This window comes from Solea solea, chromosome 3, assembly GCF_958295425.1.
Source record: "Solea solea chromosome 3, fSolSol10.1, whole genome shotgun sequence".
Classification (NCBI taxonomy): Eukaryota; Metazoa; Chordata; class Actinopteri; order Pleuronectiformes; family Soleidae; genus Solea; species Solea solea.
This window is the reverse complement of record NC_081136.1, coordinates 23,376,636-23,392,122: the sequence shown is the minus strand read 5'-3', so window position 1 is coordinate 23,392,122 and position 15,487 is coordinate 23,376,636. Positions and strand designations below refer to the sequence as shown.

The 15,487-nt window shown below is 42.6% G+C and overlaps 1 protein-coding gene across 1 annotated transcript in view; it reads right to left on the bottom strand.

The window, feature by feature from the left end:
* Positions 1-11,491, bottom strand: part of LOC131456149 (extracellular calcium-sensing receptor-like) — a 33,578-nt gene extending 22,087 nt beyond the window's left edge. The window contains exons 1-5 of the mRNA XM_058624209.1: positions 10,808-11,491; positions 10,201-10,489; positions 1,048-1,134; positions 471-740; positions 37-243 (exon numbers count right to left, since the gene is read on the bottom strand). Coding sequence (XP_058480192.1) covers positions 37-243; positions 471-740; positions 1,048-1,134; positions 10,201-10,489; positions 10,808-11,055 — 1,101 coding nt within the window. The 5' untranslated portion in view covers positions 11,056-11,491. The remainder of the gene's footprint in view (positions 1-36; positions 244-470; positions 741-1,047; positions 1,135-10,200; positions 10,490-10,807) is intronic.
* Positions 11,492-15,487: the final 3,996 nt, after the last annotated feature.

Here is a 15,487-nt window from a genome sequence, read left to right as displayed (position 1 = left end):
ATTCTCACAAATACCAAGTCAGAGGGAAACTATCACCATGCTATTCTCCATTGTGTTGTTGTGATGCAGGTCAGGACGTATTTGTAACAGGAAGTCCTTGAGTCCTGGCATTTCTCCTCGACGGATGGAGATACCCAGTGTTCCACCCAGGTATGGCATGAATTGAGGAGTCTGGAGCACTTCAACTGATGCCCAGGCTTCACTTCCCATCCACTGCAGACCTGTCACATTCTGCCTCACCACCTGTACATTGCATTAAAATGAGTATATAAATTCATACCAGTAAAGTAAAATGTAGTTTCCACAGTTGATGTCATACACAAAAAAGTGTTGAATTTGTCCAGGTCAATCAAATTACTTTAAAACCTTCTTTGCAGCAATTTAAGCAAATTACAATTAAGATATTAGTAACAAAATCTGTTTTTCAAAGACTATAAGGGTTTTTACAACATATCTCTTAAAGGACTGACCTCTTTCATGAGGATAATCATACGACTTATATTTGAAAACACAATCACCACTCGAGCTGTAGATTTCCTTATCACATCCACTATTCTCCTTAGTTCAGCAGGGTCGTCACCACTGGGCAAAATCTCTGTGTAAGCCAGACAACCTCCACCAGCTGGACCCAGATCAGAGTGAAAGGATCGGGCAGCATGGACTCCATAATCATCATCACTGATGATCAGACCTGCCCAAGTCCAACCAAAGTGTTTTAGAATCTGAATCATAGCATTCACCTATGTGGACACAGAGCAGAGGGATTAGTGCACAGGCTGGAATCATCTTTCACTAGAAATCCTGTTAAACAGGTTCATCAAAGACTCATGTTTAATCACAGTCTTTAAGTGTTGAATATCTGACACCACAAAACTCATAAAACACATAACTTGACCAGTGATACACAATATATTGTACATCTCTCACTGAAATAAATTCAGCAGTGTTCTTATAGATTATGTATTGCATTCTGCAGATTGGTTCTCAAATTAAATGATGTAACATGAGGTACAGAGATACACAACTTTTCTACAGATAGATTTTCACCTGAAAAGCATCATTCGGGATCGTCCTAAAGAAAGATGGGAACTTTTGTCGATCACTCAGGCAGGAACATGTGGCAAAATAACTCACCTGCAAAGAAAATCTGTTCATGTATCCACGAAAAACAAAAATGGTTGTGGTCTGCTAAATCTTGCAACTTTCCTGTATTGAATTTCTCATATTTACCAACTTTAAAAAATATTGCATTAAAATCAAATGGAATTTATTTTTAAAAACCATGAATGAATGACATAAAAACTTACCAAAGGCACTCTGTACAAACCTATGACTGTGGATATGGCAATAGTACGAGTAGAGGAAGAATCTCCCACAATCCCTAGGACTGGAGGAGTTCCTACACAGTTGTCCTCTAATGCAACTTGCTCTTCTTGACCACTGACTAAGGTCAGTGCTGTACCAATTCCTATTTCGAGGCAGTTATCATACAGACTGTATCCCAGAGTCACATTAGGCAGCAGGTTGGAGTTTCTGTTGATCTCATCAATAGCAAAGGCCATGGACTGAGCGTGTCTGAATCCTAAATAATCAAAACTGACATAAAAATAAATGTTTACGATTTCAAATGTATTATACTGTAATTGAGCAAAGCTACATGTTTCAAAGCTACAGATACTGCAGCTACTATCTGTAGCTGTGAAACGTATTTTAAATCGTTAAATCATTACAGTTGCATTATGCGATTCATTACAATCGCATTACAGTCACGCTTTGGGTGCTGATTTTGTTATTATTTAATAATAACAAAATCAGCACCCAGAGTGTGACTGTAACACATCCAAAAGATTTGATAATTATTACACATTAATAATAAGAAAATCAGAACAAAAAATCATGCTAAATTGTTACATTTCCAACACCTTCATTTTTCTGTTACCCTCTCAAACTCACCCATAGCAGGTCGGCTGATGTGGCTCTGAGGTAAAGGACAGGTCAGGATAGGCAGCAAAGAAGTGGACTTGAAAAATTCCACCTAGGATGACATCTCCAGTTTCGTGTATTCCATTTAAATGAAACTGACCCTGTGACTGACAAGAGGATGAATAAAAAGAAGACACAGTGGAGGAAAAGCAGGAGGACAACACAAGCATGAGGTAGCTGGTGTCTAAATGTACCCTCATGACTTCCACCTGGTTCGTCCTTTTTCTGAGTTCAGTTCCATCACCACCACCAATTTTATTGACTTATGACAATATTGTTTAGTCTTGCAGACCGCCTACCAGGGCAGACAGAAACTGTAGGGGCAGGACATAACATGCTACTTGTAAATGTAACCATCGAAACTTGCTGGAGATGATATGAGGTTTATCTTTATAAGTTTATGAGTAAAGTTAACTTTACTCAAAAATGTACAAATCATGTCTCAAAGAATACAAGGACATACACAAATATGTACGAATATCCATGCGTGGAGCACTGACACAGACCCTTCTTTCAGTATAAAGAGATCCGCAGGCATGTATAGGAATGTTGAAATCCAAAGCAGCTCTCGGTGGAAAGCACCAATTGTGACTCAGTCCTTTAGCCTAATTTTCACCACACAGTTTTTGGTTTTTGGCTGTCTGGAAGACCTTAAACACATGAACTGGTCAGCTTTTTACAGGTTTGCCTGTTTTATCCTGAGCTACCATTAGGTACTACGTATGAGTTCTTGAAAAGGAGCAGTTCACTTTTTTGATTCCCTTGGGAGTAGGTATGATCCCTAATTGTAAAGCTTTCATCACATACCCTATTTTTCCTTTCACTCTAATTGGTCAAGGCAGATGCTGCACATCTTTGAGACACCAACTGTTTGTTCATTGTGTGAACTGTTGGGTTTCTCTGTAATAATTTGAAGGTCTGGACCTTACCATGTAAAGTGCCTTGAGATAATGTATGTTATGTTATGAATAGGCAATGTACAAATTGTTGTTATAACAATAGAGCACCTGTGGCAAACAGGCAGCCCAATCCCGTTTCCGGGAGACCAGAACGGTCCGAAGAAGGTTATGCGGAGTTCGATTAAACCACTCGCACTGACCATTACCCGCCGGATGGTACGGGGTGGTATGGGATTAAACAACACCGTACAAAAGGCAGAGCTGATGAATCAGCAAACTCTCTGGTCTGAGTGCAGGCGGCCCGGGACACCAAACTTGTAAAACCATTCAGAGATCAAGACCTGAGCCATGGTGGAGGCCCGTTGATCCCGAGTGGGGATGGCCATTGTAAATTTACTGAACATGTCCGCCATGACCAGGACCTTCTCGTACCCATTCCGAGAGGGCTCCAATGATGTGAAAGCTGCTGCTGGAGGCTGCTGGAGGCTGCTGGGGGCCAAAGTACCCGGCAAGGAGTTTGAAAGTTGGTGGGAACCGGGTGTATACTGCCGCGACAGTGCATCCGCATTTTTGTTGCTACAGCCTGAACGATACTTGATATCAAAATCAAAAGCGGGAAGTTGGGCAGCCCACCTGTGCTCAGTGGCTCCCAGTTTGGCAGACTTGAGATAGCTCAATGGGTTCTCTGTAATGGCCCACTTGAGCGCAAGAAATTCCAGCTTCATAGAGCTGTAGTTGGACACATTGCGCTCAGTGGGCCGAAGACCTCTGCTGGCGTAGGCCACCGGTCTCACACCGCTGTCTGTCTCCTGTGAGAGGACAGCCCCTAGGCCACTGTGGCTGGTGGCAATCTCCGTGAAAAGTCAGCGTAGGTTAGCACTGGACCTTGATTTCAAACCCTCAAAGCTCTCCTCACACTGAGGTGTCCATGCAGCACCCAGAGCCAAGCCTGGCCCTTTCTTTGACCTTGTGCCTGCTAACTCAGCCAGCTTGGCAAAGCCACTTACAAAACGCCGGTAGTAGCTGGCAAAACCCAGAAAGGAACGCAACTCAGAAACGTGAGTGGGGCGCTGCCAGTTAGCCACAGCCTCAATCTTCTTGGGGTCCAATACAACTCCCTGATTCGAAATGCCCCAAATAGCCAACCTCCTGTTGGAAAAAGGCACACTTCTCGAAGGCCCTGCTTTTGGAGCCAGCCAAGCACCATCTCCAGCCGCTGAAGATGGTGCTCAACTCTGGATGTCTCTCCTCATAAGACCAGCTTTTTCCCAGAAGTTATTCCAGTTATCTACAAAGGACACCAACAACCAGCAGCTAAATGATAACATGCTATACATGTCGTCAGTGGTTACATTAGGTAGGGACCCAGTGAAAATTGCAGAGGTTGACATTGTCTTTACCTAACCACGCACCGACATTTACTTTGACCATATTTATGCTTATGGGCCACACAGTTGGTGTAGTGGTTAACACTCTTGCCTTTGAAGAAAGAAGACCCAGGTTCGAGCCCTAGTTGGAACAAAAGCCTTTCTGCATCAAGTTTGCATGTTCTCCCCGTGTATGTGTGGGTTTTCTCCAGGTTCTCTGGCTTCCTCCCATAGTCCAAAAACATGCAATATGGGGATTAGGTAAATTGGTCTTTCTAAATTGACCTCAGGTGTGAGAGTGAATGGTTGTTGAATGGTCTCTTTATGTTGCCCTGCGATGGACTGGCGAACTGTCATGGTGAACTGGTGTCTTCTATTTAGGACGATTCTTCTTGCCGTGAACAGCAAAAAACTGAATTATTGTAATTTTGTTAACAATAATTAATGTATATTGCTTAATTGGAATAAAGGGGCAATTCTTCTTACTGCTCCTTTTCATTCAAAACTTGGACAATTTTGTGTTTATATTAAATAGTTTTATGTTTTTTATTTGTAAATAAAAATGAGCTGATTGAAGTAAAGGAGCTACAGGGATCGACTTAGCCTCTATGGTCCGGAGCCACACTTCTAAAAGTACTAACCTAGGATAGATTATAGAATATCAGATGTATTTTCATAAACCCATCGTTATTGCCTGTATTGTGATCTGTTAATTATGACTCACTTCAAAAATATAGACGATCAGACAGAGGGACAACAGTGTTCACGGTTTTAATTTGTGGTGCCTCGACCCATGATGGCTTTCTTTGTGTTTCTCTCTGGTCTCAACAGGATTATGTAACATTTGGGTCCAAACAGTGCCACCAAGAGGCCAAAACTGGAGGCTAGGATGGCAAATACCTCCACTGCATCTGAATATTTGCCTGGAGAATTGATGTAAGCAGGGACAAAGGCTACCCACACTGCACAGAAGATTAGCATGCTGAAAGTGATAAGTTTCGCTTCATTAAAACTGTCAGGAAGATTCCTTGCTAGAAAAGCTAACAAACAACTGAGTACGGCCAGTAAACCAATATAACCAAGTAAAACTGCAAAACCAACTGTGGACCCAACTGCACACTCATAAACTATCTTGTCACTGTGATACTGGGTGTTTTTATGAGGCACTGGTGAAGCAGAGACAAGCCAGGCAGTGCAGATTGCTGCTTGAATAGAAGTCAGAACCAGAACTGTCCCTCTCTGCTGCACAGTGCCAAACCACTTCAGACTGGACTCACCTCCTGGTTTGGAGGCCCTGAACACAGCCAGAACCACCATGGTTTTCACCAGGATACATGAGACACAAAGCACAAAGCTGATGCCAAATGCTGCATGTCTTAGTTGGCAAGTCCATAATCTGGGTCGTCCAATGAAGAGCAACGAACACAAGAAACACAATTTGAGTGACACCAAGAGAAGAAAACTGAGTTCTGAATTGTTGGCACGAACTATAGGTGTGCTGTGATGATGGATGAAGATGCCCAGAACAACAACACAGATAAACGTGCCCAACAGTGAGGTGGTTGTCAAGCAGATACCCAGAGGCTCATGGTAGGAGAGGAACTCTGTTTTTTTAGGAACACAGTGGTCACGCTGGAGGCTGGACCAGAAATCTTCTGGACACGTGGTGCACTCCATGGAGTCTGAAAAAAGATGGAAAATGATGAGATACATGTTTATAAAACATCTCTGAACTGTGGCGTTTAAAACTTCACTCACTAGTCATATTGCTGATCTTTCCCTCAGAACAAGGGACACAGTCAAAACAACACTCAGGTTCCCCCTTCTTTCTTGCTATGCGGGTACCTGGAGGACAGCTCTCACTGCACACTGACCGAGGAGGCTGTGTGGAGAAATATTAAAATGTGTTATTCTATCCTTCATGCAGGCCCCTTCATACCCCCCATGTTCCATGTCAGCAGAGCGTCATACTCAATATACGTATGCATGCAAACTCAATCTCACATCTCATTTCAGTAGCCAGAAGTTTGGTTTCATTTGTATGTGTCACAGGGCAGTTGGGACTGGTTTTATTGATGATTATTGTCTATTTTAATATTGTATTTTTTAAGAGTTTTGTATGGTTTTATTCACCAGAGTGTTTTAACTTTTTATTGCATGTTTTAGAAATGTCCCACCGCTTGCGAAGACACCATAAAATGTTGAATGTACTGCACGTGGAGATTCTGTCCTTGTCAACAGTAACCAATCAACGGCGGTGGAACAGGGTCTTTGAACCTGAAAGAGAATAACGAATGCACAGAAGACAGTGGCGAGGTGAAGCGTGTGGAGCAGAGAACACGAGAGACCGGGAAATATGGCAGAGAGAGAAAGAAAGGCGAGGTGGAAGACACCTAGTTCGTGACGGCGACGGAAAATCCAGAGTGTTACGACATGTCACAACCGCAGCGGCAGAGCTTAATCGCTCTGCCTGGTGTGTGATTATCCCTTTGGGCCATTAGTAACACAGTGTGTGTGCGTGTGTGTGTGTGCATCCCTATGTAAGGGCACTGTGCTACCGGACGGCCGTACTGGCAGTGTTTTGGTCTCCTCCAGGTGGCTTCCAGGACGCTGGAATAGCCGAGGCACCAGAGAGACCTGACGCCGCCGCGAGTCTCCCATTTGACCCAATTCTCCCAGTCTGACAAGCTTTTAAGACTTTTCTTTTAAGACACAGAAACAGACGTCTCTTATAATGGACATTAATGCGGTTACCTGGTTAACCCCCATTTTTAGAGTTTTATCCCTGCATTGTTGACTCCGGTAAAAAATAACTTGCATTAAATTATTGTGTGCACCGGCAGCTATTGGTTTGCTCTCTGTTTAATAAGCGATACCGACAGCGTGCTCTTCCCCGATACCACTGCACCTATTCAATAAATATCTCCTTCATTACTGTTTACACTCACTACCCGTTACATATGTCCTTGTATTCTTTGACTAATGGGTTATACAGGTGTGGGTACCAACAATCCTCCTTGTTTAACCTCAAGAAAGCAATGTATGGTTATTGTCTATTTCTTTGTCTCTTCTTTAACAAAAACAATAAGCTCCCCCCAACTGGAATGGAAGGTGATGTTTTACATGAAGCAAAAAGTCAGCACAAACATCCATGGACATGGGTAGATGATGACATTCATGTTGACGGACAAAAGTAGACCTCTGCTGACTTTTAGAAACAATATGAAGTATGAATTCAGCCCAATCAGTGCAGCAACAAAGTCTTAAAAATAAGAAGTCACCTGTTTGGATTCAAAGTTCCAGAAGATTTTGTCTTCATCCAGTGTGAGTTCTTCGCCTTTAAAGGCTGACCTCTTAACGTCACCCACTCTCTGAATTTTAGTTCTTCCATCCGGGAGCCAAACCCAGTTCATGATGTCATATATTGGTAGACTATCACCATTCTCATCAAATGACACTTGATCACCAAATGTTGTTTTGAAGTTAACTTGTTTCAAGTAATACAAAAGCTTTGGATAATAGTATTAGACATGTAAGGAAAAACAAAAAGGCAACTTGAATTTTTTACCTCGGCTGACCAACAGAGTCACACTTTTCTTTGATAACATGTTTACTAAAGGAAAAACAGATGGACATATGAATGGACAGACAAGAAAACAGTGCTTAAGGCCACATTAGGACTGAAGTATTTTGTGAAAATAGCGATACCTAGCGAAAAAAAACACAAAGCCCACTGCATGCGTCGTGTGTCACTGCTGTTTTGTCTTTCCCTCCGCCAATATGATTATGATTTCATTTTCCAATTTATTTATAATACTTGTGTTTTTCATGTGTTCAGATTCAGCCTATACACAAAAATGCCAGTGAGAGGTGTCAGTTTTATGTAATTGTGCTGGTAGAATATCAATATTGTTATCAACGGATATTTTCTCTGTCTATTTTTGCTGGGAATCCACAAGTACGTGTGCTGTGTGAACACCCTTATTTGTTAACATGGGTGACAAAATGAAACGCAGTCTGTTCTTGTATTTGAGTTGTATGTGTGGGGGGCTTCCTCACATAAACACAAGCAAGTTACCATGTTTATTATTCTCACTGCTGCTTTTGACCAAAACAAGAGTGCCACGAACTTCAATTTTAGGTGTTCTGTTACAGAAAGCATGTGCAGTCAAAGCATACAGTCCGCAAACTCAAACTGTGTGGAAATGGGCAGACGATGAAGCTTACATCACACGGACCCTAGTGGACCTCTGTGAACACACGAAAATGGTATAATTCAGGTGAACTGGGCTTAAGTTTCATCTCATTAGGATTGAATACAAACTTTGGCCAAATTTTCACCCAGTTGTAAAGAGGCATGCTTTAATTCAGTTATAAAAGAAATACAAAGGATTAAGTGAAATTAAGTGATGGAGTTTAAACTGTTATCTCACCTGCCATGGCTGCATTCTTTGTAAATGAGCACAGGTGTTGTTGCTGAAAGGTCCTCTCCCTGGCTCACACTGCAGCATGTCATCAAGAGCATACACCAGAGCGTACACAGCCTTATACACATTATACTCTGGCCTTAGGTCTGAAACATCGAGGAACTCATTCTCCGTATTCTCTAGAACTTCCTGTCCAGTGCATACTTCTCCTCCAGCTTCCACCCAACCTGCTGGAGGTGGTGCAAATCTACACTGAAATGTGTGTTCCCAAAACTGATTCACCTGAAAATATTTAAGGTTTTATATTTTTGATTTGTTATTAATATTATTTTTGCAAATATCTGATCTGATTGAAAGGTCAATTCTCACTACACTCTGTCCATGTATGTTGTTGTGATGTAGGTCAGGATGTATTTGTAACAGGAAGTCTCTCAGTCCTGGTATTTCTCCTCGACGGATGGAGATACCCAGAGTTCCACCCAGGTACGGCATGAGTTGTGGAGTCTGGAGCACATCAACTGATGAACAGCCTTCACTGGCCATCCACTGCAGGCCTGTCACATTCTGCCTCACCACCTGTGCATTATAACAAGTATATAAATACTTACTTTTATACCAGTAAAGTGTAGTTTCCACAGTTGATGTCATATACAAATGTGTGTTTTCCAGAGTATTACAGGGAAATTGAACTTGTCCCGGTAAACTATCTTGCTCTAAAACTCGCAGTGTGTGCAACATCATCAATGAAACCTATTGTTTACAGGCTAAAAGGTTTTTCCAACAATACTGTGTCAGGACTGACCTCTTTCATGAGGTTAATCATGTGACCCTCATGTGCAAACACGATCACCACTCGAGCTGTAGATTTTCTCATCACATCCACTATTCTCCTTAGTTCAGCAGGGTCGTCACCCCAGGGCAAAATCTCTGTGTAAGCCAGACAACCTCCACCAGCTGGACCCAGATCAGAGTGAAAGGACCGGGCAGCGTGGACTCCATAATCATCATCACTGATGAGTAGACCTGCCCAAGTCCAACCAAAGTGTTTTAGAATCTGAATAATAGCATTCACCTATGTGGACACAGAGCAGAGGGATTAGTGCACAGACTGGAATCATCTTTCACTAGAAATCCTGCTAAACAAGTTCATCAAACACTCATGTTCAATCACTGACTTTAAGTGTTGTATATCTGACACCACACAACAACTAAATTATGTAACATAAGATACAGTGATACACAACTTTCCTACGGATAGATTTTCACCTGAAAAGCATCACTTGGGATCGTCCTAAAGAAAGATGGGAACTTTTGTCGATCACTCAGGCAGGAACATGTGGAAAAATTACTCACCTGCAAAAAATCAGATTATATGTCGAAGAAAACAAAAAGTCATAGTCTTCTTACTCTAACAACTTTCCTGTATTGAATTCCTAAAACTTTGTTTTTTTTCTCTTTTTTTTTTTAATCGGCAAATTAAATTTATGTTAAACAACAACTGAGTTGAAACATGTAAAAACTTACCAGAGGCACTCTGTACAAACCTATGACTGTGGATATGGCAATAGTACGAGTAGAGGAAGAATCGCCCACAATCCCTAGGACTGGAGGAGTTCCTACACAGTTGTCCTCTAATGCAACTTGCTCTTCTTGACCACTGACTAAGGTCAGTGCTGTGCCAATTCCTATTTGGAGGCAGTTATCATACAGACTGTATCCCAGAGTCACATTAGGCAGCAGGTTGGAGTTTCTGTTGATCTCATCAATAGCAAAGGCCATGGTCTGAGCCTGTTTGAATCCTGCTACATCAAAACTGACATAAAAATAACTGTTTATGATTTAAAATACATTTCACAGCTACTATCTGTAGCTGTGAAATATATTTTAAATCGTAAATTCATTACAGTTGCATTATGCGATTCATTACAATCGCATTACAGTCACACTCTGGGTGCTGATTTTGTTATTATTAAATAATAACAAAATCAGCACCCAGAGTGTGACTGTAATACATCCAAAAGATTTGATCATTATTACACATTAATAATAAGAAAATCAGAAGAAAAAAAAATCATGCTAGATTTCCAACATTTCCAACACCTTCATCTTTCTGTTACCCCCTCAGACTCACCCATAGCAGGTTGGCTGATGTGGCTCTGAGGTAAAGGACAGGTCAGGATAGGCAGCAAAGAAATGGATTTGAAAAATTCCACCTAGGATGACATCTCCAGTTTTGTGTATTCCATTTAAATGAAACTGACCCTGTGACTGACAAGAGGAGGAATAAAAAGAAGACACAGTGGGGGAAAAGCAGGAGGACAACACAAGCATAAGGTAGCTGGTGTATAAATGTACCCTCATGACTTCCACCTGGTTCATCCTTTTTCTGAGTTCAGTTCCATCACCTCATCACCAATTTTATTGACTTATGTTGTTTAGTTTTGCACACCGCCTACCTGGGCAGACTGTAGGGGCAGGGCATAACATGCTACTTGTAAATGTTACCATGGAAACTTGCTGGAGATGATATGAGGAGGTTTATCTTTCCTCACAAATGTACAAATCATCGCTCAAAGAATACAAGTATTTATGCGTAGAACGCTAGACTGATACAGACCCTTGTTTCAGCATGAAGAGATTCGCCGGCATGTACATGGATGTTGAAATGCAAAATAGCTCTTTCAGTGGAAAGCACCAATTATGACCCAGTCCTTTAGCTTAATTTTCACTACACAATTTGATGCATCATAATCCCCACACACTATCACTAATTGGTATGCATGCAAAATTATAATAACTTTGTACAAATGCTGAGAAATATTGATTTCTCACAAAACTAGTTTGAGGAGTGACAACATTGTAGTAGCCACATCTTCTTCAAATATTTAGACATCGATGGAAAGCTTAGAAACTACACTTTCAGAATCTATAAATAACTCAAAATGGACACAAATACATTTATGGAGAGAAATTCACCATAGTGAACGAGCTCAAGCCATTATTGTCACTTTCCAGTGCAAGCCATACCACAAATGGCCTCACCCAGAATCAAAAGGTGGGTAGCAATCCTGAGAGCCTACGAATACACAGTAGTGTATACATAGTGTATAAAGAAGGAAACAATCATTGCAATACAGACATGCCTTCCTCTACCAGAGAAACCTGAAGTGGAAGGGCCGGAAGACAGAGTTCTGACAGTTGGTGACAGTTGATCAGGTGAGAGCATGGACAGACAAAGATCCAGTTCTCTCAAAGGTGCAGGAGATGGTACTCAATGACTGGTCATCAAAACTAAAAGGGGAGGTGTTTGCCCCCATGAGATCAGGAAACATGAACTCAGTATCCAGAATGGGTGTGTTTTATGGGGACTGAGGCCAAGAAGAGACAGCTTCATCAGTGCCACCTGGGGGTGTCCAGAATGAAAGCATTGGCAAGGAGTTATGCACGGTGGCCAAAGTTGGACACATAGGTGATGGACACTGTAAAGTGCTGTGACATCCGTCAAGAACTCTGCTACATCCCTGCCCTGGCTCCTTTACACCCCTGGGAATGGCCCGACAAGCCCTTGCAGTTGTATCCATGTGGATTATGCCAGATGTCGACGACGACGACGCTTCTCTACCAGACAGGCTCAACAACTTCTTTGCACGTTTCGAAGCACCACACCCTACAACCAGAGGGAGGCACGGCCCTTCTCCAACTGCTGCAGGGCCAGCACTCATCATCAGTGCAGCAGACACACGGAAAACCCTCATGAAAGCGGCAGGCCCAGATAACATCCCGGGACGTGTGCTCAGAGACTGCGCTGAAGAGCTGGCAGAGGTACTGACCGACATTTTCAACATCTCCCTCAGCCAGGCCATCGTCCCCAGGTGCTTCAAAACATCCACCATTGTACCTGTTGCGAAGAAACCAGTTGTATCCTGTCTAAACGACTACCGTCCCGTCGCACTGTGATGAAGTGCTTCGAACGGCTCGTCAAATCACACATCACAGCCAGCCTCCCTGCAACACTTGATCCATACCAGTTTGCCTATCGTCCAAACCGCTCCACAGAGGACGCAATATCCACCACCTTGCACTCCTTCATCACTCATCTGGACCATAGAGACACGTACGCCAGAGTCCTGTTCATTAACTTCAGCTCAGCCTTTAACACGATTGTCCCCCAGAGACTAATGGAGAAACTTCTTCTACTTGGCCTTAACACCGCCACGTGTCTCTGGATCCTGGACGTTCTGACTGAGAGACCACAGACGGTCCGTGTTGGAAAAAACATCTCCAGTTCCATCACACTGAGCACTGGATCCCCCCAAGGCTGTGTGCTCAGCCCACTGCTGTTCACACTGCTGACACATGACTGTGCACCCAGACACGAGGGGAACCAGATCATCAAGTTTGCGGACGACACCACCGTGGTGGGACTCGTCCACGGAAGTGAGTCAGCTATGTACAGGGACGAAGTTCAACACCTGGAGGACTGGTGCAGGGAAAACAATCTGCTGCTCAACGTGGACAAAACGAAGGAGATGATCATCGACTTCCGGAAGTCACAACCAGAGCACGCCCCCCTCAGCATCAGCGGCCATACAGTGGAGAGAGTGGAGAACATCAAGTTCCTAGGAGTGCAGATCTCGCAGGACCTAAGCTGGAATAAGAACACCTCTTATATCACAAAACGGGCCCAGCAGAGACTATACTTCCTGAGGAAGCTGAAACAAACCTCTCCCCCACCCAGCATCCTCACGACCTTCTACAGAGGTGTAGTTGAGAGCGTCCTGACATACTGCATCTCCACATGGTACTCCAGCTGCAGTATGTCAGACAAAAAAGCCCTGCAGAGGATCATCAGGGGGGCGGAGAGGGTCATCAAAGTTTCCCTCCCCTCTATCCAAGAACTATTCCAGTCCTGCTGCAAGAAGAGGACACTGACCATCGTCAATGACCTCTTACACCCTCTCAACAAACTCTTTGAACGCTTCCGGAGCATAAAAGGCAGAACCAACAGACTGATCAACAGCTTTATTCCACAAGCTGTCAGAATGCTGAATTGCTGATATGAATCTGGACGACAATCACTATTGCACCTTAATCTGTTCTGCTTTATTTCTCTCCAGCCTTGTTTTCTTCTTTTCTCTTTTTGTAATTACATAGCATTTCACTTGGCACTTTAACTGTACTGCAATGTTTAACCATACTGCAATTTAACAGGCTGCTGCTATATATCATTTACATTGATCTCTACACTGACAATTGCTGCTTAACGTCTTAGGGAAGTGTGAATGTGCGTGTGTCGGGGGGGACACTCTCTCTTTTTGTTGCACTACTTGTTGTATGTACAGCTTAATGGCAATAAAAGTGATTTGATTTGATTTGAGACTGTTTATGGGAAAAGTGTTTTTTGTGCTCAGTGATGCAAATTCAAAATGGATGGATGTGTATCCAGTGAACTCTGCCACTTCATCCACCACAATTGACCTCTGATAATGACACAGAGTTAAACAGACTTTCTGAATAAAAATGGTATCTGTCATGTGACCTCTGCACCTTACCATGTCATCAGTAATGGGTTAGCAGAGAGAGGGGTACAGACATTCAAGAGAATGATGAAAATAATGTTCTGACTGACAGTTAAGTAGCCTGAGTGCTATTTAGTTACAGAGTGACTTCTCACACTACAACAGGTCTATCACCATCATAGTTACTTCAAGGGATAAAGCTGTGTTGCACACTGGATGCAATCCATCCTGATCTAGGCAGAAAAGTGAAGAAAAACCATACAAGACAAATAAAAGATCATGACAAAAAGGGAAAGGGACGAACGGCAGTCTACAGTTAAGGACCCAAATGGATCCCAGGGATCATAGAGTCACAGGACAGGACCAGTGTCATACAAGGGGATGCTGTGAGATAGAAGAACAGTGAGGAGACATGTGGACCAGATTCATGCTCACCACCAAACGTCCACACAACTGCAATGAGAACCAACAGACCACCTCAACTCAGCTAAGTCAGGTTGACACTAATAATTAAGCATGACTGGAAGTTGAGGATGTGGTGCTCAGTGGTGACAAGTGGGAGGAGCCAGCAGTTACTGAAGCTGAAATAACATCAGAGACTGAACAAAGTACTGTAGCATATAAAACTCCAGTGAGGAGACACAGTGGGAAACTCAGATGCCCAGTTACCTAGAATTCCAGTTAAACTAAAAAAAAAAGATGTTCATTGGTTGTGTTGGTTGGTATACATGTGTAATATATGTATAGAAAAAAAAAAGACAGATGTAATGTTCCTGTGAGAGTTATAATTGACAGTTATATGGGCGGGTTTATGTGGCACCTTAAGTCAATTTGTTACCTGTAAGGTTAAACACACTGTAGAGAGTTCATGCCAAGTTGTGTGAGAAATGATGTCACAGAGTTGCAGACAGAGTCACCAAAGGGAAAATAATTCATTGTTCATTCAGAAGCCTCTCTTGATCTACCAGAGATATCATTATTTGTGTGCCCTGAGGATAAGGGTGATGAATAGAGAAGCCTGTCCAGGACAAAAAGCCTTGGCCAAATACAAATGAAGTAGTGAAGGTAGTGAAAAGGTTTTTCGGCATCCAGGGAGACAGCATATGTATACACATGGAAATGAGATGGAGTAAGTTGGCCCTTAGTATCTACAGTGACTGAAGTGAACTTTGAATTATTAATGAAATGAAGGCTGAAAAATTAAAAAGACTCAAGTATGATTTATAATATATTCTATCTGATGTTTTGTATGTCCTGCTGAATGCACCTGTTGATGAGGACTGAATCTTCTT